We start from the raw sequence: 26976 nt of genomic DNA, 5'->3' as shown, positions 1-26976 counted from the left end.
TTTGAAACAACCTTATTATATTTAATATTACTACTAAAAAAATTTTTTTATAGTCTTATTAAACATTTTATTTTATTTAGTTATATTATTTAATATTAAATTTTGAATTACATGTAAATACGATTAATTAAGGAATAATGAAAATGAAATGTTATAACTCTGTCCCACATACAATAATTTTGTCCTCAAAATTAATAGTCTAGACTTTGCTTCTAATATTTTATTTATTTATTTATTTCACTCAAATATACCAGTTATTGGCCTTTAAATACCCTCAAAACGCTAAAAAATATACTCAAGGACTGACAATAAATCTTTTGATAAACCTATCCTCTGGTCCATATGACTAGAGACACCGCCACCGTGTTGACACAAGCACTCAAAACATTCTAATCATGAATTTCAACAAGTCCCAAAAACCTTAAATATACGCTTGACTTCTTGACAAATCATCAACAACCCACTGTTCCCACGAGCATAATGATGGTCCATACAAGAATTTCACATTGCATCCAAATCCCTTATCAGCTCAGGTGGACCTCCACCTGACAGCTCATTCAAGACATCTACAACGAACTTCGTGACTCAAGATTTCAGAAACAATACTTATCACTGGTAACAAAAAAAATCCTAATAAACAACCTACAAGGAAACAGGGTCCAACATTGCAAACATTTATCAAGCGACTTTTGATGCACAACCAATACATCAACCAAAACAACTTTTACTGACCACATGATTCAAACCAGCTAGTCCCTGAGCCTCCCGACTCCTAACAATGCACTAACGTCCAAAGTACTACATGTGGAGAATAAAAAACATGATTACTGCCCCACATGAAACATACAACCATTGGTTCATGATACGTCGTGACACATTCTAACCACTAAAATGATGAACGTACGACACCATACCGATCATGTCACAATTCCATCACTCGCCTGAAAACTCACGACCAACACTACATCTCCTAAAGATACTCAACCATGAATCCACCTTCTTACCGGAACCCAATCAACATCCCTCTCAATGCTAATCGAACACAACACAGACTGTACCCATATATCATGCACAATTCCTTTCATACTACAGGCTGCTACCCATGCAAAATCAGATGAAAACATGATTGCACGCAACCAGAGAATGAGATTGGCGGTCAAACTCTTATTCCAATTCATAGGCTATAACCCAAATAAGAACCATGCATATAATTCGAACCAAGTGCTCCATGGCTATCTTGTCCAGTCCACATACACCCCTCACGATGATATCTACTTAACTTAACAGAATACACACCCTTAAGAGAACCCATAACCAACCTTGGATCTACTGCATTCCTTTTTCCACACAGCCTTACCTAAAGGGTGAAGTACCAGTAGATCTAACAAAATGACGAACCTCAATCGTTAACAGAAAGATCCTCATGAACGACCGAAACAAGATCCCATACCTTGATTGGGATTAAAAAGATATCATCAATATGTACCTAGCTCGATAAAACTTATAAGGTTATCCAGAAATGCTACTGAAACTCTGGTCGGATCCATGAAAAAACTAACCCTACCAGTATGACATGCCAAATTTAGATTCTACACAGATTTAATGTCACGTTTGGAAAAAACTAAACAACTCTGCCCCAAATTCTAAGCTTCATATAACCAAGTACATCTTTCAAACTCGAGCAAAACTTGACAATAGGTTGACGCATCCATTGCACTTCAACTGATACAACCCGAAACTTCCAAAGAATTTCCGCTATTGATGATGAGCGATATGACCAAAGATCGAGGATACAATGACAACTAGTCCCATGATCAAATACACTACCGAACCAAAACCCATGCGGAGCTAGACATGCGGAATTCTAAAACTGGCTGGCTGATCAGCAACTGCCCAAGCTAGACTATGGATACAAATTTATACATCAATCTGAAAAAACTTTTAACAATCGGTACTCAGCCTCGGTAAACTAACCGCCTCTTTACCTATTCCTATGAAACCATAACTCAAATAGATCGATGATCCTCTAATCAGAATATCCAGCTCTCCCCCACTTAGGGTTCGAACCACCTTCAAATGACGTTGCAACAGATCAAAACTCAATCGGCTCTCCCAGATACATAGCATCCCTGACCCTTGGGATATATATAACACAACTCAAGATGATCTTCTTGATAAAGACTAAGAAAACACCAAGATATTTTGAATCTCAGATGGAGATCTCGAGAACTCCCCAATCATAACCACCTTTAATATTATGAATCCCATGTAGATGCACAAGAAAAAATTCTGACAGTCCACTCATGGCACCGATTCTCTATCTAGAAATAATGGATTACCAATAACCTCGTCCATAAATCCACAACCATCCCTTCATCACGAGGATCATTCATATATATATATATATATATATATATATATATATATATATATATATATATATATATATATATGAGAGGCATCACTCTCATAATAGGGATACATCAGAGACAACAAAAGTTAGTGCTCTCCATTTCCTTTCCTGATCACCTGAAACCATCTACCAAAACCTGACCTGACTATATCCAAAGAAGTAGACCCTTGGTCTCATTGCAAAGCATCCATACCGCAACAATCCTCATGTGCCTTCCCACGCTGCCATACTGCTGCCAAAAACCACAACTATCTAGCACTGTGTTAGGTCTACACCCTAACTTTGAAGATCGCATGTTTGCTTTGTCTTTACTTCGAGCACAACAAGCTAGAAGAAGATAACTCCACCATATATAGGAAAATTCCAATCCATTTGTCAACCACTCAACTTCCAACGACAATCCTCGATCTAATCATAACAATTGCTTCCTTCTTGAGTCCTGCGACTCAACTAGCATGACCTCATGCAAGGCCCTCGAGACCTGGAAACCAACCAACTCACATAGGTCTGCACCATTCAAACCCAAACTGACATTAATACTAAGTACCAAATAATCACCAGACCCATTCTCATGCCTGAAAACCCATAACCAAAGACTGATATATATGGAAACACTATCATGAATCATGGTATCAAACCATGTTATCTTCCCAGTAGTCATCTCAGCCATCCCCCCTCATATTTTGAAAAGCTATAGTTTGATCCTCGAACTTGGTAATTAGCCTGAAAATGATCCGATCCACGATACCAGACAATTCATCCTTCAATATCTATGAAAACTCAATGGTAATCATCTCCTTCATCTGATCAACAATTAATCTCGGCCTATCCTGGCACTCATCTCTAGATCTTGAATCAGATCCCCTCGTGAGCTCCATACTAAATCGAACCAAAATGCATCGGAATGCCACAATACACATTGCTACAATTACATGACAAAACTACCCCTCGGGGTTTGTGACTTCCTTGCGACGCGTACGGATCCTATGCTTTTAGTAGTACGGGCACAATCTACCTTCCACACCTATCCGTATTTGTCTCAAGGATCATCACAACCACTCAAAACAAATACAACAACTAGGATATGAATACACCCTATTCTCACTTCCTAGAGAGAGGCTAGACATTCCCCGATTGGCCGTCTAACCCGACGTAACTCGTCTATGAAACTTCCACCAACCCTGCGTAACTCGTGTATGATAATCATACATAACTCTGGATCTAATAAATAGTCGAATACCTTGTTCTACTTTAAGGCCACAACCAGACAAGGAACAGGAAGTAAGGCCCAATTAAACAGTCTCAAGCTATAAAATCTTAGTTATGTACAATTTTGATACATACACTAAGCAACTACAGTACTGATGTCAATTTCATACAAGAAGTCACCCTAGGCTATTAGACATCATATATCAGGTAATTCTATCATGCAATTCCTGAAGATCCATAGCCTATCACTAGCATGTTGTTCTATCATAAACATCAAATCAAATAACAATGTGGTAACTTGGGGTATACTTTCTGGATCCAACTAATCGTACACATCACATCCTTTCTTGATTATTTTTTAAAACAACTTTGAAAATAATTTTTAAAACTATTGCAATTCATTAGATTGAGTCTAGATTCACACAGATGTTCCTCCAATTCACTTAAACCAAGGCTCTGATACCAACTTGTAACGTCTCAAAAATCACAACAAATTTAAAATTTTCAAAACAACCCATTTACTAAAAAAAGTGTTTACAAAACCATTGTTTCCAAAACATTATTTAAAATCAGAGTCTCCCAAGATCCAATCAACATAAAACCAAGGATGTGTACGGTCACGCCTTCGCCTTGCCATGGTCCTCTGAAGTAACTGAAACAATACTAAAATTGTAAGCCAACGCTTAGTGAGTTCCCCCAAAGTACCACACACAAACATAACAAACAACAACATGCATAAATGAGCCTTCAACCTGACTAGACCACCTCGCAGGGCCTACAACATATTTGGACCGCTCCCATGAACCGCCTTGCAGGGCCTAGAACCTATCTGGACCGCTCTTCAGGCCTTCGGCCTGATTGGACCGCCTCGCAGGGCCTACAGTCTATCCGGACCGCCACAGGTATCTTGGCTTTCAGCACAAAGCATGACCACCTCAACCCAACCAACCATAACATGTCGACATATACATAACTGATAAACATATAACCAGTCCACAAACAATAGGCAGATCTACAGATCACTACCGCATGCTAACATCCTATTGATATTGCCATATTTATACATATTTTAGGCAATATTTTAATGCATTTTGATTAATATTTTGGTTATTTGTAAAGATATGGGGTACTTATGAGATTGAATTATATTTTGCAGCCAAAAGGAACATTCGTGAAGATAAAGGACCAAAAGCGACAAGAATTGGAACTTTGGAGGATTGGAGCTTAAAAGGAGAAGATTCTAGCTGAAAAGTCAATCTCACGATGTGAGCCTTGAGATTCTAGAAGATTGACATTCGGAGGTCAGAGTCCGTGTTCGATATAGATAATAACCAAGCTCACGACGTGAGATGCCTTATCTCACGACATGAGAGGCAGAACTACCAAAACTATATATAATCTTTGGAACTTACGAATTGAGGAGTTTTGGAGAGACTTGGAGGGTTGAGAAAGAGATTTCTGGAGGAAATTTAATCAGAGAAACAAGTCTAAGCATTTAAGGAAGGACAATTGATTAAAGATCTAGAGATTGAAGATTATAATCATCACTTTAGTTTGGTACATTTAATCATGTCTTTATTTATTCAATTTATGTGTGTGTTTTCAGCCATGAGTAGCTGAATCTAGTTGCTTCTGTTTACCTAGATGAAGCTTTAACTCTACGGATTAGTTAAATTTATTATAGATTTAATAGTTGGTTATGTGCTTATGTTTGATTATTACTACCTAGCATGCTAATATTCGATACTTTAATTGCTTGAGTTCATGTTCTGTGTAGCTTAGTGACTATTAAATTACATGAACTTGACACCTAGTGATTTAGTGACCATTGAATTGCTAGAGTTAGAATCGACCCAATTTTAGATAAATAATTAAAGTAATTGAATTAGTTGTGTTGGAGAACATAAATTATGCCATAATTGTGTTTGTTAAATAAATCCTCCATAAGATATCCATAATCAATAGTCGATTATGTGTTTGCTTGTGTATGACCATACATAGTTTTACATGAATTAGTGAAACATTATCAAATTTGGACTTAAATTACTAATAATATAATATTTGGTAACCAACTTTAATAATCCATATTTAGTAGCTAACCATATAGGAGAAGTGGATTCGAACTAAACGGAAGTGTTTTTAGTAACTGATTGAATTTGATTGTTAAGTGATTAAGTTTGTCTGAACTTGTAAATCAGATAAAAAACCCAATTAACTTTTGCTTGTTTTAGGTTAATTTTTAGTAGTTAAATTAGTTAATTAAATTCGTTCTATGTGTTCGATACCCGACTGTTAGTGCTATATTATTTGCGAAAAGACACTGCCAAAAATCGTAATAGTTAGATAAATAGTTGGTAAAACTCACAAGTAGGTATAATAATTACATATCTAGTTTTTGACGCCATTGCCGGGGAACGGCTAATTTAGTTTTTGATGTATTTGCTTTAAGTTAATCGATCCTTTTTGTAGGGTTAAACCTGCAAAAAGTTATTTTTAGTATTAGTTGATTTTTCTGAATAACCGACCTCAAAACGTGAGCTTGGAGTCTCACGACACGAGCGAGGAAATTTTGTATTTTTCTTTCATTCTTGTTGCGACAACACGAGGTGGTATTCCTTACCGCGTCGTGGTGAACAGTCAGTAGACATTTTTTATATAGTTTTTGTTCATTTTTACTTTTTTATTTTTGTTTTTGTTGTAGTAGTACATGACCTGTGGACCCAAGACACCTTTGATACCACCGCTTGAAGATCCAGAGTCAACCCTTTGTAAAAAGACGGATAAGAACATAGGAGAAACCAACCCACCAAATAAATCACCTTTCAAGGATCTCAAATCAGTTTTTTTGAAAAGAAGAAAGGAAAGAACGTAGGTGAATCGATCAAATCCTCAAAAGACAAAAGCAAGGTTGAAAGCTTTGAGCAGAATCCTAATACACAAGAATCCGAATACGAGTCCGAACCCGAATTAGAAAAAGAAGAAAGTGAAACCGAATATGAGCCAAAAAACGAGATGGCGAACATTGTCGACATGTCTATGGAGGCATACAATAAAAGAATCCGAGAGAACACCGGTCCCGGTTTAGTGCAACATACAATTCCCTCTACCGTAACATTCGAGATAATAAAGGACATATTCTTTCCGCACTTAAGGAAGTTTCGTTTTTCGGGAAAGATCATGAGGATGCTTACAAACACCTTGATGAAGTCAATGACATAGCTAATTAACATCCCGAATGTTCCACGAGAGACAGTGTTGTTGAGAATGCTTCCAGTCATTTTGAAAGGAGCTACTAAAGATTGGTTAAAGGCGCTTCCACCCGGTGCAATTACTACATCGGCGCAAATGCGTGAACAATTATTAGAACATTTTTGCCCACCTTCTAAAGTTTCTAAACTCAAGAAGGCCATAGCAAACTTCAAGCAACAACCGGGTGAGTCACTCTATGAAGTATGAGAACGATACAAAAGGATTAAGAAGAAATTTTCCCCAAAATGATTTAAATGAGCAACAAGAAGTATCCATCTTCTATGATTCGGTAAATGTGATGACAAGGCTACTCCCTGACTCTCAAGGACCTTTAATAAAGAAAAATCCTGGTGAGATTAAGGAGTTGATTGAAGAGTTTTCTAAGCATTCGTGTGAGTACCACAATCCTCGAAATGATGGAGTAAAAGGAATTGGGAGTAGCATTTTTGAGGACATGACAGCTATTTTAGCTATGCTAAATAATATGGACCGAAGTATGACAAAAATAGATCAATAAATACATGCAATTCGTGTGGGTTGTGAAAGATGAAATGGTTCACATTTGACTAAATATTGCCATTTGGACGAGAACGGGAATAAGAAAGCTCAAGTATGCTACTCGAGTGGAGATCGATACGATGAAGATTAGAGGAAGCCAAAGAAAGAATGGTTGCCATATAATGAATATAAAGAGCAAAAAGAAGAAAATTTTAGGCAAAATGGCCGAGTCTTTTACCAAAAAGAGCAACCACAACCTGAAAAGAAATTTGATTTAGTGTCCATGCTAGCTAGATTCATGGAGGCTTCAGAAAAACAACATGTGAGACCGATGCGGTGATAAGAGACCAAAAAGTTTTAATGAGAGACCAACAAGATTTACTAAGAAATCGTCAAGCATTGATTCAAAAAATTGAAGCTCAACTTGGTCAATTAACTACATTGGTTAATGGGCGATTATCTCCACAAATTCCTAATAAAAAGCCACAACCGCATGTCATGGTCATCGATACCAAAGAAGATACTATTTCTGAGTTCCTAGAAGCCCTAGAAGAAGAGAAAAAGCAGCCCAAACCAAAACCAAAGAAGTATAAAGCCGAATAAATAATTGTTACTGAATCACAGATCCCACATCGTGAGGATCCCATTCTCACGACCTGGGGCCAGTCTGACCAGAAAAATTTGATTGATGATCAAGATTATCTTCCTCCTCTACCATTTCCTTCTCGAGCTAAGTTCATCCACTGGAACAAGAATATATGAAGTTTATGAAGCAAGTAAAGGGTATTTCTATTAATACTCCTTTTATTGAGTCCTTGGCACAAGTACCTGAATATGCGAAGTTTCTTCAAGATTTAATTGACACTCGCCAAAAATTAGAGAAGATTGTTATGGTGGTCCTAAGTGAACATAGTTCTAAGGTGATTATGGGAGAAATACCAAATAAGATGGGAGATCTTGGACGCCTTACACTTCCTTGTGAATTTGGAAATAATATGAAGACATATGCTTTAGCCGATTCTGGAGCAACCATAAATTTGATGCCATACCCGTTTTATCAGAAGCTCGATCTTCCAGATTTGAAAGCTACTAGAAGGACTATTCACATGGCTAATCGTTTCATGACTCATCCTCAAGGTATAGTTGAGGACATATTGGTAAAAATTAGGAAATTTGTTTTTCTAGTTGACTTTGTTGTATTGGATATGAAATAAGATAAAAATGTTCCAATAATCCTTGGACGACCTTTACCCAATACTGTTGGAGCCTTGGTGGACATTCACGAGTCTAAACTTACATTGCGAGTTGGAGATGAAGAAATGACCTTTGGAGTGGCAGATGGATTCAAGAATAATTATGCTCAAAATGAAGTGTTCAACATTGATTAAGAAAATGAGTTTGAGGAATTGGAGAAATTAATGGAAGAAGAGATTCAAGCCATGAAAGAAGTTAAGCGTATAAAGCCTAGAGCATCAATTCCGATGGTTTTCGAAGTCTTTGCTTACAAAACTCCAAGTTATTTAGTTACTGGGGAAAGTGGCAAAGATTTTGTGTCAAGTGATGAGGAAGAAGTTACCCAAGTATTGGAACCACCAACCTTTGTCAATGAGAAGGTTGCCACTATGGAACTAAAAAGTGAAGAAAAAGAAGATAACAAACATGAGCTTATTATGAAGAATAAAGGAGTGAAAAGGAAGCATGAAGAAGGTGATGCTAAGGTTAAAAAAGAGAATTCTAAAAAGGATTATCTTAGACGAGTGCAAGCGTACAAGAAACGATTGAAGGATCAAAAGGTGCAAATGATGATTAAAACTCCTAAAGATTCAACATAAGTCGGCATAGTGATCTGCTCATGACTCCAACAAAAAGAAGCGATTCTCGGGAGGCAACCCGAGCTAGGTTTGTGATTTTAATTTTTAAATTTTTGCATTTTTAGTTAAGTTTTAGGATAAATAATCATCAAAGTCATCTAAATTTTTAGAAAACAACAAAAATCAAGTGTGGGTTCATAATTATAGAGTGGGTTAAATGTCTTAGAAAAAATTGGGATTTTTGGACAAAAAACCTTGATAACACGTCATGGTTATAAGCCCACCTCGTGATCATTTAATTTGGCCCGTATGCTTAGCCTAGAACCATACTCACGACATGAGCTCTAAAGCCTCACGACGTGAGAATTAAAAAACATGGGACCACAAACTTAAACTAATCAGATGCAATTTTTCAACACTTTTGTTCTTCAACCTACGACGTGAGCTCCATATATTCCCCCCCCCCCCACTTCGATTTCAGTTGCATCCCTTAAAAATTTCTCCTCTCTTATGTAATCTTCCACAAATGGTAAGCATTTCATGTTATTAACTCGTTATTTTAACTAATTTTGGAGATTTAGGGGTTAGGGTTTATGTTCATATTTCAAGTTTGCAATTACCCCAATTTGGTGTGATTTTCGACCTGCATGTTTCTTATTTATATTTAGAATCACTGTTTGACAAAAACCTATGATTATATTAGACTTGATTTGCCTTGGAAACTATTCGATTTTGATCTTCACCCGAACTGCCTTTGCACCTGACTCATGACGTAAGGTCTTAAGCTCATGACGTGAGCTTGGTTGTAACATATTTTGTTATTTTTCTTTTCATATTTGATCTTTGTTTCTTCTTTGTTTTTTGTTTATTTTGCAAGAAATGGCTTCAAGAAGAGCAAATTGCAGTTCTGAGGGAATGTTTTTGACCGCCACCCAATTACCGGTCAACATGTCCCAAAACATGGAGATGAGTTTTACAAACAAGTTGGGTTGGTTACATAGTAGGGAATTTCTCTATCTCTCTTAGAATTGATTGGGTGAAACTAGGGGAAGTGGGGCTTATGCAAAGGATGGTTCCTTATTTGGCGAAGATGTTTATGATGGATGGTTTTTCTTTCACTTGTAAAGGGTGGAAGAATGTATTTGAAATAAGCGAGCCTGTTTTTTAAGAGCTCTGTGTGGAATTTTTCGCGTCCATATCATTCAAATATGCCATTGTGGATCCATATTTTTCATGGTCTTTAGTTTTTTGCCTCGGGGGCGAATACATGTAGTGCATTTTGGCAGAGTTTTCTTAGCGAATGTGAATTTATGAAGAGAGTGAGACACGAACACCATCTTTTGATATCTTCTTGAGGACAACTATTTGGGAGTATTTACTTGGAGTTAGTGGTTATAGCTTTAGGTCAACCATCGCAAATGGGGCATTCAATTCGGGTGTCTCACAAGAAATCCATATTCGGTCCCCGATTCATAGACTCTTTCACCAGTTGGTGACTTTTTCTATCAACCACAAGAAGCATGGACACAAAGTGACAAGTTTAAATTTATTCTTCTTATGGATAATTATTGCACCAATGGTTTTTTGTAATATCCCCTATCATCTTGCTAGCTACTTGGGTAGCAAGGCAGCCATCTCTCGAGCAGGAAGCCCTATCAATGGGGGACATTTTGTTACTCTCATGACGGGATCTTATGGCCTTTTGACACCTCGATTGACTAGGACTTTAACATGCAAGGCGGGGGATGATCTTTCTAAGGGATACTTGGAGTATATGTATGTTGCTGTTAATACGGGATCGCACTGGAGTATTCCTATTGACAATGATGTGGAACAACATGATCATACTGAGCAGTAGCCACGTCCAAGAGGAAGGAGAAATGTTCGGGGGCGTGATGATAGAGGTCAACCAATGCACCTGAATGCACCAATGGGAGGAGCATCTTTTGGTGAGGAGACGATGGCGATCTATTTTGATCAAATGAGCTTGAGTTTGAATTGGATCCGAGGGAAGATGGAGAATATGATCCATCACTTCAACGTTACACAACCGCCTCATTTGGGAAACCACTATCCAGTTTTTCCAACATGGAGCGACTATAGGACGCGATGCAGAGATGAAGCTGGGCCGAGTGGGACACATGAAGATGACGATGATTATTGATTTATCCTTTTATTAGACTATTTATTTTCTTTTTATTTTTGGCGTGTTTGTTTTTATTTGGTTTGTTTATATTGTGTAATACTACTTTGTGATGATTATGTTTCTTCTTTCCACATTTTGGTTGTTTTATTGCAGAAAATCGTGAGAGAATAGATATATTAGAGATAAGAGGGTATAAGAGTAAAGTCGTGTCATTTAAAGTGAAGAGTCGAAAACCATAATTTTTAATAAGTGTGGGGTTAAGTTTGTCAGAGAAACAAGACTAGAAATGAGGCAAGAATCAAGGAAAGAATAGAGTCTTAGAAGGGTCTTAATGCATTAAGACATTCAGTTGCATTTCACTTGATAGAAGAAATTTTTTCAAAGTTGCAATATGAGAGATCCATTTCTCACGACATAAGTTTTCAATCCTCACATCGTGAGCTCGATGCCATTAAAATTCAGAATTCGTTTCTTACGACATCACGACGTGAGCCTTCAATCCTCATGTCGTGAACATTAACATTGGTATTTTTATTCTAATCTTCCAATATTACAATGGAGTGTATGCTTTCCCACGTTGACATACTATGCTTTGAAGATCTTATGCAACACATTTATTGAAGATTTATGTTTCTGATTCACATTTTTCCGGCACATTCACATATCTCAGAAGATCCAAGTTCCAATCACATAATCAAGATGTTCAAGTTTTCCACACACATTCAGAATCGATCTCGTCACTACTACTCCAGGGGACTCTCTTCCCCTTTCTCCCTTTTATTGCTTTTAAAGTATTTATGAATACAATGAGGACATTGTATGTAGTAAGTGTAGGGTAGGGGGTCGAAAATGTAAATTGCTAAAAAGTGAATCTACTAGTAGTTTAAACTTAAGTTACTAGTGTTATGTGGGATTATCTAATGCGAGCTCAAAAGTTTAATTGAGCCAACATATGTTTTAGTATATTTGTGGCTTCTTATTCTAGTGAAAAGCCATGAGATATGAAAGGTAATCTGATAGTTTATATGGCATAATACATTTTGCAGCCTAAACCTGAAATCTATCCACTAGAGCTTATGTATTCATTGCACTTAGACTAATACCTCTAACCAATAAAGGTTCAAGTTAAGCTCCCTTGCTTAAGCATGTAGGATTTCAGTAGAAAAAAAAGTGAGTTATATAAAAAAAGAGAGAAAATTGAAAAGGTAGAACGAATATAGGAGCTATAAGAGTATGAAAATTATGAAGATTAAAATTCTAAAGACCTAAAAAGTTGAAGATACCAAAAATCAAACAATAAAGGTGATGAATTCAAAGAAATAAAAGATCAAAAATTCAAAGAAGTGAACAATTCCAAAGAGCTCCATTGTGATATCAAAAGTGGTAATTTTTCTATATTATGTATGCTTGGGTAGCTTACCAAAAATACCTTGAGGTTAAGAAAGATTTTTGAGGATTGATTCGGAGGGTTGCAAAAATAAGTGTCGTATAAACTAAGGGGTGAAGGTTCAGAAAGATTGTGAGTATTTGTGAGTATTTAGGATTGGGAAGTTGTTAGGATTTTAGACACAAATATATGCATTGAGGTCTTGGTATAATGGTTGAGTTCAAAATGGATTGTCTTATGTGATGTTGGTGATGAAAGTTTGCAAAAGGAACATTCTTGAAGATAAAGGACCAAAAGCGATAAGAATTGGAACTTTGGAGGATTGGAGCTTAAAAGGAGAAGATTCTAACCAAAAATTCAATCTCACTCGAGTAGCATACTTGAGCTTTCATATTCCTGTTCTTGTTGAAATGGCAATCTTTAGTTAAATATGGACAATTGCATCTTTCACAAGCCACACGGGTAGCATGTGTGTTGATCCATTTTTGTCATTCTTCGGTCCGTATTATTTAGCATAGCTAAAACAGTTGCCATGTCCTTAAAAGTGCCACTGCCAATTCATTTTACTCCATCATTTCAAGGATTGTGGTACTTACGTGAATGCTTAGAAAACTCTTCAATCAACTCCTTAATATCACCAATATTTTTCTTTATTAAAGGTCCTTGAGAGTCAAAAGGTTGCCTTGTCATCACATTTACCCCATCATAGAAGATTGATGCTTCTTGTTGCTCATTTAAATTGTTTTGGGGACAATTTCTTATTAATCCTTTGTATCACTCCCATGTTTCGTAGAGTGACTCATCCGGTTGTTGCTCGACGTTTGCTATCGCCTTCTTGATTTTAGAAACTTTAGAAGGTGGGAAAAAATGTTCAATGAATTGTTCATGCATTTGCGCCTATTTAGTAATTGCACCGGGTGGAAGCGCCTTTAACCAATCTTTAGCAGCTCCTTTGAAAGTGACTGGAAGAATTCTCAACAACACCGTCTCTCGTGGAACATTCGGGATGTTAAAGTAATCAGCTATGTCATTGACTTCATCAAGGTGTTTGTAAGCATCCTCATGATCTTTCCCAAGAAACAGAACTTCCTTAAGCGTAGAAAGAATATGTCCTTTAAGCTCGAATGTTGCGGTAGAGGGAATTGTAGGTTGCACTAAACCAGGACCGGTGTTCTCTTAGATTCTTTTCTTGTATGCCTCCATAGACATGCCGGCAATTTTAGCCATCTCGTTTTTGGCTTGTCTTCGGTTTCTCTTTATTCTTTTTCTAATTCAGGTTTGGACTCGTATTCAGATTCTGCTCGAAGCTTTCAACCTTGTTTTTGTCTTTCGAGGAATTGCTCGATTCATCAATGTTCTTTCCTTTCTTCTTTCCAAAAACTAATTTAAGATCCTTGAATGGTGATTTCTTTGGTGGGTTATTTTCTCCTAGGTTCTTATCCATCTTTTTACGAAGGTCTGACTCAGGATCTTCAAGTGGTGGTATCAAAGGTGTGTTGGATCCATGGGTCATTTACTATTGTAACAAAAACAAAAATCAAAATATATTGAACTAAATAAAAATGCCTACTGACTGTTCACCACGACATGTTAAGGAATACCACCTCATGAGGTCGCAACAAAAACGAAAGGAAAATATGAAATTTCCTAGCTTACGTTGTGAGGTCAGTTATTCAGAAAAATCAACTAATGCTAAAAATTAACCTTTTGCAGTTTTAACCTAACAAAAAGGATCGATTAACCTAAAGCAAATAAATAAAAAACTAAATTAGTCGTTCCCCAACAACGGTGCCAAAGACTTGATACGTAAAAGGATCGATTAACCCAACTATTTATCTTGTTGAAACATGAAATGTGAACCTCTAGCAATCACAAGGATGAAGATCCGAAGTCATCATTTTCTGAAGTAGAGATGGAGTCCGAAGTGAAGATCAGTTTGAGGTGGAGTAAAGATCTGAGATCAGTCTACCTGTTTAAACATTTATTGTTTCTTGTCTTATTCATGATAATTAGTTGTCAGTTGTTGATTATTAACCAGTCCTTGGAATGTTTCTTTAGGTTGTACGATGTACCTCCTTAGTCTATATAATGAGTGTTTTGAATTACAAGAAACATGGTGAATTGTTACTCAAAAGATAGCAAAATTTCTCTTTAAGTCACTATCACTATTCTCTCAAGTCAAGATCTTTCACAACATTCTTCTTGTTCATTTAATGTCTTTACATTGATTATACTCCATGTTTACTGTAACACTTGTGTTTCTAGCCTAGGCATTTATATTGAGTTGATAGTCTAGGTTAACCTTTGTAACTCATTTTGAAGAAATGAAAATGAATTATGTGTTTTATGCTTAATTATTAGGGCTTAATTAATTAAGAATAAAAATAAGCGCCAAAATTAAAGTGTGAGATAAGCCCGATATCTTTACATAAAGTTGTAGTGGTCGAAACAAGGATTTTGGGGATATAAAGAATACCAAAATCCATGTTATAACGAAGAAGTTATTGATGAGTTTTGAGCATTCTAACACTTCCTAAGTGTACATGCAACCCTAATAAACCTTGGATCTATGTTTGTCGAAGATACATGCAAATAATTATTTTTCCAAGGTTCATATCCTAACTAGCATGGCATGGGGAACATGAATCAAATAAAGCTAGTAGAAATACTTACCTTGTAGTTGTAGTTGATTGTTTTGGAGTTTTAGAGCCTAGCACCAATAGTGTGGATGCCTCAAATGGAAATCACAAATCACCACAAACTTGGAACTTTGAGAGAATAGTCACTACTATCTTGAAATCGGCCCTCACCTCAACAAGTGTCAACTAGTGTGATTTCAAGAACCAAAGCCTTCTTTATATAGTGTGGTGGATTAGGGTTACATCCATGTAAACCCTAATACCCATGTCTCTTCATTTCCATGAGATCCATGGGTTAAAGCTCCATGGAGTATCCATGGACTTTTCCATTCAAGCCTAGCCCATTCCAAATAAGCCTTAGCCCACACTATATAAATATGGAAGCCCATATTTAATTAGTAATATCTTTGATCTCTAAATTAATCCTAGATTAATTATAGATCAATACTAATTAAATAATATGATCTTATATTAATATATTAGAACTTATAATATATTAATAAATCATAACTTGTACTATTCTCAACATATTATCCATAAATTGTTCGGGTGAAGTGCAACCCAAATGGACCATGCCGGGTCGGGTCAAGTACATACCAAATATAGTTATGGACTTAGACACTATATCCAACAGTCTCGCACTTGGATAAGTCTAATAACTATAGTTGCAAGTATGACTTCAGGAACCGATCATCAATCGTAGCTCTTTAAACTCTGTTGAACTAGAATGCGCCATTTTAGATAAGTGATCATATAATCCTCTGTTCTAGATATCAGCCGGACAAATACATGGAACATGGTCTTACTTATTGCCCAACATTTGTTTCCCGATTTCCGATTTGTTTGACATAGAACTTAACTGAACACATCAATTTAGTTCTGACCGGGCCTGGTACATATGTCAAAACAAAATCATCGAGGGGCCCAGATATCAGATTCTAATCCAAGAAGGAACAGATAAACTTCGACTCATATGTTTGTTCTACCACTCATTGAATTATACACAAAGGCACGTCTTATAACATCGAGTTAGTAATGCGTTTTCGTACAATCAATGCATAACCAACTCGTAAGTAACAAATCATATCTCTAGGTTTGAAGACTTATATGATATTACCGTCTCACGATCACTTGAGATAAAATTCCATGAAGTGATTCCAGTGAGCATGGGTTGAGTCCAATGCTCAGAACTTATGAGCACTGATGATTGTTGTAGCCATGTCCAGCACCTTAGACCTCTGCAACCAATCATGACAGTCTTGATTCATACCTACTTCCGACATATGACCGACTGTGGAGGTTTGAATAATATGATATACCAAACATAATTATTCTGGAAGTCAAAAAATGCAAAATAAATATAGTAAACGATCGACAAGAGATAGCAACACTTTACTCATAAATAAAACACCTTTTATTCATCATCTAATGTCAATTACACTTTACAAATTTCATAATTTATCTAACTACTAAAACTTATATCATCCTTCAGCCCTATGCTCCGAGCATGCTGGAGATGCTTAACCCTACTCAGTCCCTTCGTGAGGGGATCTGCTGGGTTCTCATCTGATGATACCCTCTTTGCCACGAGGATTCCTTCTTCTATTCGATGTCTGATGAAGTGATATTTTCTGTCAATGTGCCTGGATCTCCCATGATCTCTTGGTTCCTTGGCAAAGGCAACCGTACTATTGCTGTCACAGAAAATCTCCATTGGCTCTTTTATAGCTGGTACAACTCCAAGGTCTCCGATGAAGTTCTTTATCCATATAGCCTCCTTTGCTGCCTCGCTTGTTGCTATATACTTTGATTCACAAGTGGAATCAGCCACTGTCTCCTGCTTGGAACTCTTCCAAGTGATTACTCCTCCGTTTAAGGTAAAGACCCAGCCCGACTGAGAGTGGAAATTATACCTATCAATCTAGAAGCTAGCATCACTATACCCTACAACTCTCAAGTCATCACTCCCACCGAGGGTAAGGACCCAGTCCTTAGTCCTCCGCAGGTACTTGAGGATATTCTTTACCGCAGTCCAGTGTGCCTTGCCAGGGTTCCCCTGGTACCTGCTAACCATGCTTAAAGCAAAGGCTACATCAGGGCGAGTACACGTCATAGCATACATGATCGATCCTACAGCTGAAGCATAAGGTAGTCGACTCATTTCTGCTCTCTCAGCCTCAGTACTAGGGCTTTGTGTCTTACTCAATCTGGCATTACTCTGAATGGGTAACTCACCTTTCTTAGAGTTATGCATGTTGAATCTTTTCAACACTTTGTCCACATAGGTGCTTTGACTAAGTCCAATTAGTCTTTTACTCCTGTTTCTCAAAATCCTTATCCCTAGGATATAGGCAGCTTCACCAAGGTCCTTCATAGCGAAACACTTCCCAAGCCAGGACTTAACTTCCTGCAGGTTTGGGATGTCATTTCCTATGAGTAGTATGTCATCCACATACAGTACCAAAAAGCTGACTATGCTCCCACTAGCCTTGATATAGACACAAGATTTATCTTCACTCCTTGAAAAGCCAAATTCCTTGACTTTCTCATCAAAGAAAAGATTCCTCTGCGAGGTGCCTGTTTCAATCCATAAATGGATTTCTCGAGTTTACACACTCTATTGGGGTACTCTGTACTGACAAAACCCTCTGGCTGAACCATGTAAACATCTTCAGCCAACTTTCCATTAAGGAAAGCGGTTTTGACATCCATTTGCCATATTTCATAGTCATGAAATGCAGCAATGGCTAACATAAATCTAATAGACTTTATCTTGGCCACTGGTGAAAAGGTTTCATCATAATCAACTCCCGGAGTTTGAGAATAACCTTTTGCAACTAGTCGAGCCTTATAAGTGTGTACATTACCATCCATGTCGGTCTTCTTCTTGAAGATCCATTTGCACCCTACAGTCTTACGACCTGGTACATTCTCAACCAAGTTCCAAACTTGATTGTCATACATGGACTGTATCTCGCTATCCATAGCCTCTTTCCATTTAGCAGCCTTAGGGCCTGCCATGGCTTCCGTGTAACTGTTAGGCTCATCCAGACCTATTAGTGTCTCATAAGTAATAAGTGTCTCACCTTCCGCAGTAATATGGAAACCATAGTAATGCTTAGGTGCATTCCTAACTCTCGTGGAACGCCTCAGAGGTACAGATTTGTCAATTGGTTCAACAGGAGTTTCCTCCTCAAGTTGAGGGATAGCGTTTGAAGTTCCTTCACCACTTGACTCTTGAATTTCTTCAAGATCAATTTGCCTCCCATTGTCTCCTTGGCTTATAAACTCTCTCCCTCTCTCGAAAGACTCCTCTTCTTGCTACAAAGACCACATTATCACTAGGTCTGTAGAAGAGGTAACCAAAGGATCTTTGTGCGTAGCCGATGAAAATACACCTCTCGCTTCGGGGTTCTATCTTGTCATGAGTCTCGCGCCTCACAAAAGCCTCGCAACCCCAAATCTTGATGTGGTCTAGGTTGGGTACTTTACCAGTCCACATCTCGTGAGGAGTTTTGGCAACTTTCTTTGTAGGGACTAGATTAAGAATATGGGCGACAGTCTCTAAGGCATACCCCTAGAATGAGATTGGTAGTGAAGCTCGACTCATCATGGAGCGAACCATATCCAACAAGGTTCGATTACGCGTCTCAGCTACACCATTCAACTGTGGTGTCCTGGGAGGTGTCAATTGTGAGACAATCCCACATTCCCTAAGATAGTCGAGGAACTCTGAACTAAGATACTCACCACCTCGATCAGATTGAAGCATATTAATGTTCTTGCCCAATTGATTCTCGACTTCCTGTTTAAATTCCTTAAACCTTTCGAAAGTCTCTGACTTATGCTTGATCAAGTAGACATATCCATATCTACTGTAATCATCAGTAAAACTCAAATAATAACAATTAGCATCCCTTGTGGCATGTTTGAATGGTCCACACACATCCGTGTGTACAAGGTCCAACAAACCTTCACCCTTCTCACAAGAACCTGTGAAGGGTGACTTTGTCATTTTCCCAAGAAAGCATGATTCACAACTATTATCTGACTTTAGGTCAAATGACTCCAAGACTCCATCCTTTTGGAGTTGGCCTATGCGTTTCTTGCTTATATTTCCAAGATGACAATGCCATAATGATGCTTTATCCAAGTTATTATTATTAACAGAATCAATACACAATACATTATTTCCTAAGTTATCAACCACATATACTGTTTCATACACGCCATCACAAGGTAATGCTTTAAAATAAAGAACATTATTAAAGAAAGCATTAATCGAACCAAATTCATTATCAAATGAAAAGGTGAAACGTTGTTTATACAATGCATGAAAGGAAATAATATTTCTTGCCATTTCTGGCGAATAACAACACTTATTCAAATCTAAACTAAACCCACTACTTAGCAATAAAGTATAAACTCCAATCTTGGTGACAAATGAAGCTTTCCTGTTTCCCATGATCAAGTTTATTCTTCCTTGCTCCACATTCTCACTTCTTCTTAGTCCCTGTAAATCAGAACATATATGAATACCACAACCGGTATCAAGGACCCAAGAATTAGAATGGGGTGAGTTATTAGATAAGATAGTGTAAATACCTGCATGGTTGGGTTTAACTTTCCCATCCTTCACATCTTGCTGGTACTTTGGGCAGTTCCGCTTCCAATGTGCCTTTTCATGGCAATAGAAGCATTCAGCCTCTTTTGGGTCAGAAGAAGGAGTGATGAAACCTTTCTTGGTTCCACTTGAAGAAGAGCCACCAAGGGTCCTAACCTTGGTACCCTTTGAAGAACCCTTTCTCTTCTTCCCTCGTCCTTTCCCGATTGCCAAGACAGGGGCGGAGTTGGTAGGAGTAGGAGTAGTAACAACCGCCTTACCCTTAAGACCACTTTCTGCGGTCTTTAAGAGTCCTTGAAGTTTGCTGAGAGTGACCTCTTCCTTGTTCATGTGGTATGTCATGCGGAATTGATCATAAGATGAAGGTAAGGAGTGCAAAATAATATCTATTGCTAGCTCCTCCGGGAAGTTCACATTAAGCTTCAGCAAACGGTCCACAAATCTTTGCATTTTCTGCATGTGGCCCGTGATGGGTTCACCATCCTTCATGCGAGTTGTTATCATGGAAGAGATGATTTCATACCTCTCTTGACGAGCACTTTGATGGTATCTTTCCATCAAGTCTTGGTGCATCTCATAGGGGTAGAAATCTTCATAGGATTTTTGGAGATCTGCGGTCATAGTGGCCATCATGATGCATGCCACTTTGGTGGCATCCCTTTCATGTGCCCTAAAATCAGCGATCTCATGAGGAGTAGCAACTGTCTCATCAATCTCCTTAAGCACCTTATCGAGGACATATTCCTTGTCCTCGTAGCGAGTAATCATTATGATGTTTCTGATCCATTCATTAAAGTTGGATCCATCAAAAGTGACTTTCCCACACAAGTTCATAAGAGAAAAGGAGCCACTAGGATTAGAGCCAGAAGTAGCGTTGTTTGCAGACATCTAGTAAGAGAAGAAAGAAAGAATTAGTTTAGATATAGAGATAGTCCTTAATAAAACACCCAAATGTAATATTAAGGCTAGGACCCAATCACAATATATTATACTTAGAAGAGGTATGCCGTAATCTAAGTAATAACATATTTGAAAGGTAGGTGAATGACGATTCACCAATTTCCACCAAAGTCGAAATATTAAAATATTTAATTTGGTTCTTAGAAACTCCTAGATTCTTTTGAGATTCAATGAACTTTTCAAAGGCATGTTTCAATCTCGAGTGTGCCCTCCACGTTTTGTGACTGGGATGCCGAGGATCACAAAACGAGGTGTGAAGTAACCATGCAAATTACTTGGTACCCTTAATAAATTACCCCTCAATCGATGTGCCGGTTAACCACACACTCTCCATCGATACTATGATAAATATTAAGACACCCGTTACCTACCTTGTTAAGTCCAAGTTAGTGTGCCGGTTAACCACACACGCTCCACTAACGACTTAGACAAAGTGTAAAGTGTAATTTCATGGATTAGCACCTTATTCACATTTTTCCTAAAGTAACTAAGATTGGGAATTTATTAAAACATTTAGTTACTTTATAATATTCATCATACTTTTAATGAGAATTTATAAGTCCTTGTCTTACCCGTTCGGCTAACGACCCTCCACCAGTCAAGCAAGCAACAACCTTATACCCACCTTATAGACCGGCTTCGTGAATGAGGCGTACTAGCGGTAAGACGACTTTAATCTTATACATATATATATATATATATATATATATTATTAACTTATAATATTATAAGTATAAGGGTTGATTTTTAACTTTTTAAAATTCCAAGGGTTGGAACTAAAGTTTTTAATATGACTTTACTTGTTCCAAAACTTGAGGGCAAGTTTTGTAAACTTTCAAAACTTTTCATTTCTTGTAACTTATGAGTTTAATAGAGTAATAAAAATGAAGACTCTTCATTTTTCTAACTCTTGTGTTCTTTTAATGGTTTTTTAATTCAAGTGACTTTTGGTTTTCCATAACTTGAGGACAAGTTATGGACTCCATTAAAACACATTATGATCAAGAATTAAACTACCACATAGGTTACAAATAATTCCTATGATCATCTAAACATCATAAGATCAAGAACATGAATATGAACACTTTCATGAATCAAAAATTACACATAAAACTTTGTAATTTTGATAACAAGTTGTTGTAAATGGATTAGCAAAGACATTACACCATCTAAAACAAGTTTTTAAGTACCAAAACAGTTTAGGGTAATGTTTCTAGTCCATTTCCAGCAACTAAAGTCGAAAATCTGCACTCTGTGGCTCCTACTCGCCGAGTGCATGAACCTACTCGGCGAGTAGGTTGAATATACACATGAACTCGGCGAGTACCCCCATGGACTCGGCGAGTTCATCAGGCAGACAGCAAGTTTTTCGACCTTTTCAACTATTTTGCATCAAGTATCAAACAAACAAGCCTAGGCTCTGATACAATCGATGAGTTTTGAGCATTCTAACACTTCCTAAGTGTACATGCAACCCTAATAAACCTTGGATCTATGTTTGTCTAAGATACATGCAAATAATTATTTTTCCAAGGTTCATATCCTAACTAGCATGGCACGGGGAACATGAATCAAATAAAGCTAGTAGAAATACTTACCTTGTAGTTGTAGTTGATTGTTTTGGAGTTTTAGAGCCTAGCACCAATAGTGTGGATGCCTCAAATGGAAATCACAAATCACCACAAACTTGGAACTTTGAGAGAATAGTCACTACTATCTTGAAATCGGCCCTCACCTCAACAAGTGTCAACTAGTGTGATTTCAAGAACCAAAGCCTTCTTTATATAGTGTGGTGGATTAGGGTTACATCCTTGTAAATCCTAATACCCATGTCACTTCATTTCCATGAGATCCATGGGTTAAAGCTCCATGGAGTATCCATGGACTTTTCCATGCAAGCCTAGCCCATTCCAAATAAGCCTTAGCCCACACTATATAAATATAGAAGCCCATATTTAATTAGTAATATCTTTGATCTCTAAATTAATCCTAGATTGATTATAGATCAATACTAATTAAATAATATGATCTTATATTAATATATTAAAACTTCTAATATATTAATAAATCATAACTCGTACTATTCTCAACAGATTATCCATAAATTGTTCGGGTGAAGTGCAACCCAAATGGACCATGCCGGGTCGGGTCAAGTACATACCAAATATAGTTATGGACTTAGACACTATATCCAACAGTTATGACCTGTCGAAGTTTCGCGAAAAAACCGGCACGGTGCTGAATGTCGTAAAAAGTGAGTTTTCGATAAACTACTTTTTAGCCTTAGTAATCTAAACGAAAGTCGTAGTATTCATTAAACCGAGAAGTTCGATAAAAAGAACGCCCAAATCTGACTTCGTATGAGGAAGTTATGATTTTTCGAAGTTTCAGCATAGCAGTAGACAGCTAAAAACTCGAATTTTAGATCGAGCGATTTTTAACCGACACAAACTAATCGAGAATTGAAGGTCTCGTCATTAGGAGCACAACGGTAAAAAGTCTGACGAAAACGGACGTCGGATGAAGAAGTTATGAATTTTTGACGGATTTCCTGTCCCGGTCTGTTAAAAATAATAATATAAAATTTAAATCAAAATTAGCAGACGAAGTCTAAACGGAAGTTGTAGATCGTAATTTTAGCTACGCGTGCATATAAAAAAGTCAATAAAAGAGCTCGTATGTGAAAGTTATGGATTTTAGAAGTTTTGGCGCGAAAATCGAGAAAATTCGCATAGTCATACTTTGCCACGTCACCCTCGCTTAGAATGTGACACGTGTCCTGCTGAGTCACCAGGCTGCTGAGTCACCGAAACTGCTGAGTCATGCGAAGCCACGTGTCCTCTTCTGATTCGACCGAGGAGGAGGCCCAATCCGAAGCAGCCAGCTCCCCAGCCGATGCTTCGCCCTGCTTCCGCGTGTTCCGAGGCTCGCATAGCCTAGCTCCGAGCATCGCTTAGCCTAGCTCCGAACCTCGCAGGTGCACCAGTAGACTCCGGTCCACTTAGAAGCTGCCAGCGAGCCCTCGCAGGTGCGAGCCATGTGCGAGCCATGCGCAGCCTCGTGCGAGCCTTCGCCTGCGAACCCTCTCAGCCGTTGGATCAGAAGCTTCTCAGCCCTTGGATCACAAGCTTCACCCTATAAATAGAAGGCTGCGAGCCTTCTCGGATATTTTTAAGAAATTGCCACATTTAGCCCCTTTCTTCATATTTTCTTCATCTTAACATGCAAAGCCCCGGTATCGATTGTAAAGCCCGGAATACCCCACGAAGTGCCCGAGAAGCCCGAAAAATTTATCTTTTCGGTTTCGAAGCCCGACTTTTGCAGAGCCCGGTTTCTCAATAAAACTCCCGGTTTTATTAGAAACGATCGTTTTAGGAAACAAATTGCTGCTCGATTTTCACCAAAATACGTGAGTGTGTAGTTACTTTCAATTTACACATAGATATGAAGTATTTACCTTGAAATACGTGTTATGTGTAAATATGCTAATTGTTTATTCTAGGTGACTCTTGAATTGATGTTTTATACAAGTTTTAAACTGTATATATTTTTATCTACAAAATATGTTGGGTAGAACATGGGTAGATGAAATAGTTGATGTGTGTTAAAATGGTGAGAGGCCTCGATGTTGTTGTTGTTGTAATCATCTAGCGGAGTATAGATGACGACCACGGACTTTCTAGATAGTCCAGTGGAACACTAGCAGGTTCGCAACTTGTAGGTATTGATGAATTAAATGTTCATTGGCGTACTCCATCCCCCTCATGGTTGCCTTAAGGACATGTATGACTGAGGAAACCCCTTAGCAGTAGTGTCCATCCCGATGATAATTCTTAGGCTAGGTCCCTTGTGATAGGTGTTTAGGGACGTAAAGTGAGGACAATGGGAATGGGTAATCAGGGTTATTGTTGATTGGTGAACTTAATAAGTATATTATTATTGTGGGCTGAAAACCCTATATACTCACCAGGCTCCCAAGCCTGACCCACTCAGTTCTTATGATTACATGTAGTGGACCCCGAGCATAGTCGGAGGATGACGAGAGATTTTTGGATTATAGGCCAGTAGCTGTAAATAATTGTTGAAAGGCTTATAATGTCTTATTTATGCTTTTGATTTGTATCGGAACATGACATCCCGAGGTTTTGGATATATATGGAAAATATATACCTTCTTAATGAAGGGTTTTGATAAACTTTTATCATATGTTGTTTGGGGACCAATTCCGCAACATCTTTTAAAAAGATTTATCTGATTTTATTTTAAAAAGCATAAATTAAATCGGTCTTTTCTGGCCGAGAAATATGGGAAGTGCAGCGTGAAGTCACTTGTTACAAATGTGGAAAGCCAGGGCATTATGCCAATGAATGCACCTTCAATAAGAACGTATGTTTTGGGTGCAATGAAGAAGGGCATATTTTGAGGGACTGCTCGAAGAAGAAGGACGCAACAAAACCCAATCTACCACCAAAGCTGAAGGCGAGAGCCTTTCAGATGACGCTCGAAGCTGCGAAAGAAGAAGCCGATGTCGCTTCAGGTACCTTTCTCGTAAACGAATTGCCTGCCCAAATTTTGTTTGATTCTGGAGCCAATTACCCCTTTATATCGCATGAATTTGGTAGAAAGCTAGCTTTGCCTGTAGATATGCTAGTTAATGCTATAATAGTCGAGATTGCTAGTGGCAAGTTTGTACCTGTTAGCCATCGTATGAAAAACATCCTCACTGACTTGGATGGGAATAAGTTCCAAGAGGAATTATTGCCTATCGAGTTAAATGGATTCGACATAGTTTTAGGAATGGATTGGCTTAGCGCCAACGATGCAAAAATACTATGTAGAAAGAAGATAGTAAAAGTAAACCCGCCAAGGAAAGAGTCGTTTATGGTGTATGGAGACAAATGCAGAGTAAATTCTGGAATCATTTCCCTAATAAAAGCCAGAAAGTGTTTGGCCAAGGGATGTACATCATATCTAGCATTCGTGATCGATGCCAATATGGAAAAGAAAGAGGTGCAGAATATTCCGGTGGTGTGTGATTACCCGAAAGTCTTTCCCGAAGATCTTCCCGGATTGTCCACTGGTCGACAAGTAGAATTTCGTATCGACTTGTTACCAGGAACGACGCCGATAGCAAAAGTACCTTATCGATTAGCGCCAACCGAAATGAAAGAAATTATGACACAACTTTAGGAGTTAATGGACAAAGGTTTCATTCGACCTTGTTCATTGCCCTGGGGAACCCCTGTGTTGTTTGTGAAGAAGAAAGACGGAAGCATGAGAACGTGCATCGATTACAGAGAGCTGAACAAAGTGACGATAAAGAACAAGTACCCGTTGCCAAGGATCGATGACTTGTTCGACCAGTTGTAGGGTTCGAACTATTTCTCGAAGATCGATCTTAGGTCAGGATACCATCAACTGAAGGTGAGAGAGCAGGATATTGAAAAGACTGCTTTTAGAACGAGATATGGACACTATGAATTTTTGGTTATGTCGTTCGGACTAACCAATGCCCCAGTAGCTTTCATGGATTTGATGAATAGGGTTTGTAAACCATTCTTAGGTAAATCCGTGATAGTATTCATAGACGATATCTTGATTTATTCGAAAAGCAAGCAGGAACATGAAAAGCATCTACGTGAAGTGCTAGAAGTCCTGAAAAAGGAGAAGTTGTATGCAAAGTTCTCCAAGTGTGAATTTTGGATTCAAGAAGTCCAATTTTTAGGTCATGTGGTTAGCCAAGAAGGAATAATGGTTGACCCAGCAAAGATTGAAGTTGTAATGAAGTGGGAACAACCAAAAAGTCCTACGGAGATTCGAAGCTTTTTAGGATTAGCTGGATATTACCGAAGGTTTATCCAAGGCTTTTCTTCGATTGCTACTCCATTAACAGCTTTGACCCACAAAGGAGCTACTTACGCTTGGAATGAGAAGCATAAGGAAGCCTTTGAGAAGTTGAAGAAGAGATTGTGTGAAGCACCGATTCTTTCATTGCCTGAAGGAGTTGATGACTTCGCAGTTTATAGCGATGCATCTGGAG

General features: G+C 37.9%; 1 protein-coding gene across 1 annotated transcript; it reads left to right on the top strand.

Moving 5' to 3' along the window:
• Nucleotides 1-8127: 8127 nt before the first annotated feature.
• LOC145068286 (uncharacterized) lies at nt 8128-8757 on the top strand. Its single transcript, XM_079015236.1, has 3 exons — nt 8128-8289; nt 8371-8506; nt 8585-8757. The coding sequence occupies exons 1-3, from the start codon at nt 8128-8130 to the stop codon at nt 8755-8757; spliced, it is 471 nt and encodes a 156-aa protein (XP_078871362.1).
• Nucleotides 8758-26976: the final 18219 nt, after the last annotated feature.

Source organism: Lactuca serriola, chromosome 8 (genome assembly GCF_051521515.1).
Source record: "Lactuca serriola cultivar US96UC23 chromosome 8, Lser_US96UC23_V15, whole genome shotgun sequence".
In the NCBI taxonomy this organism is placed as follows: domain Eukaryota; kingdom Viridiplantae; phylum Streptophyta; class Magnoliopsida; order Asterales; family Asteraceae; genus Lactuca; species Lactuca serriola.
The sequence above is the reverse complement of the archived record's forward strand: the minus strand, read 5'-3'. Positions and strand labels throughout refer to the sequence as shown.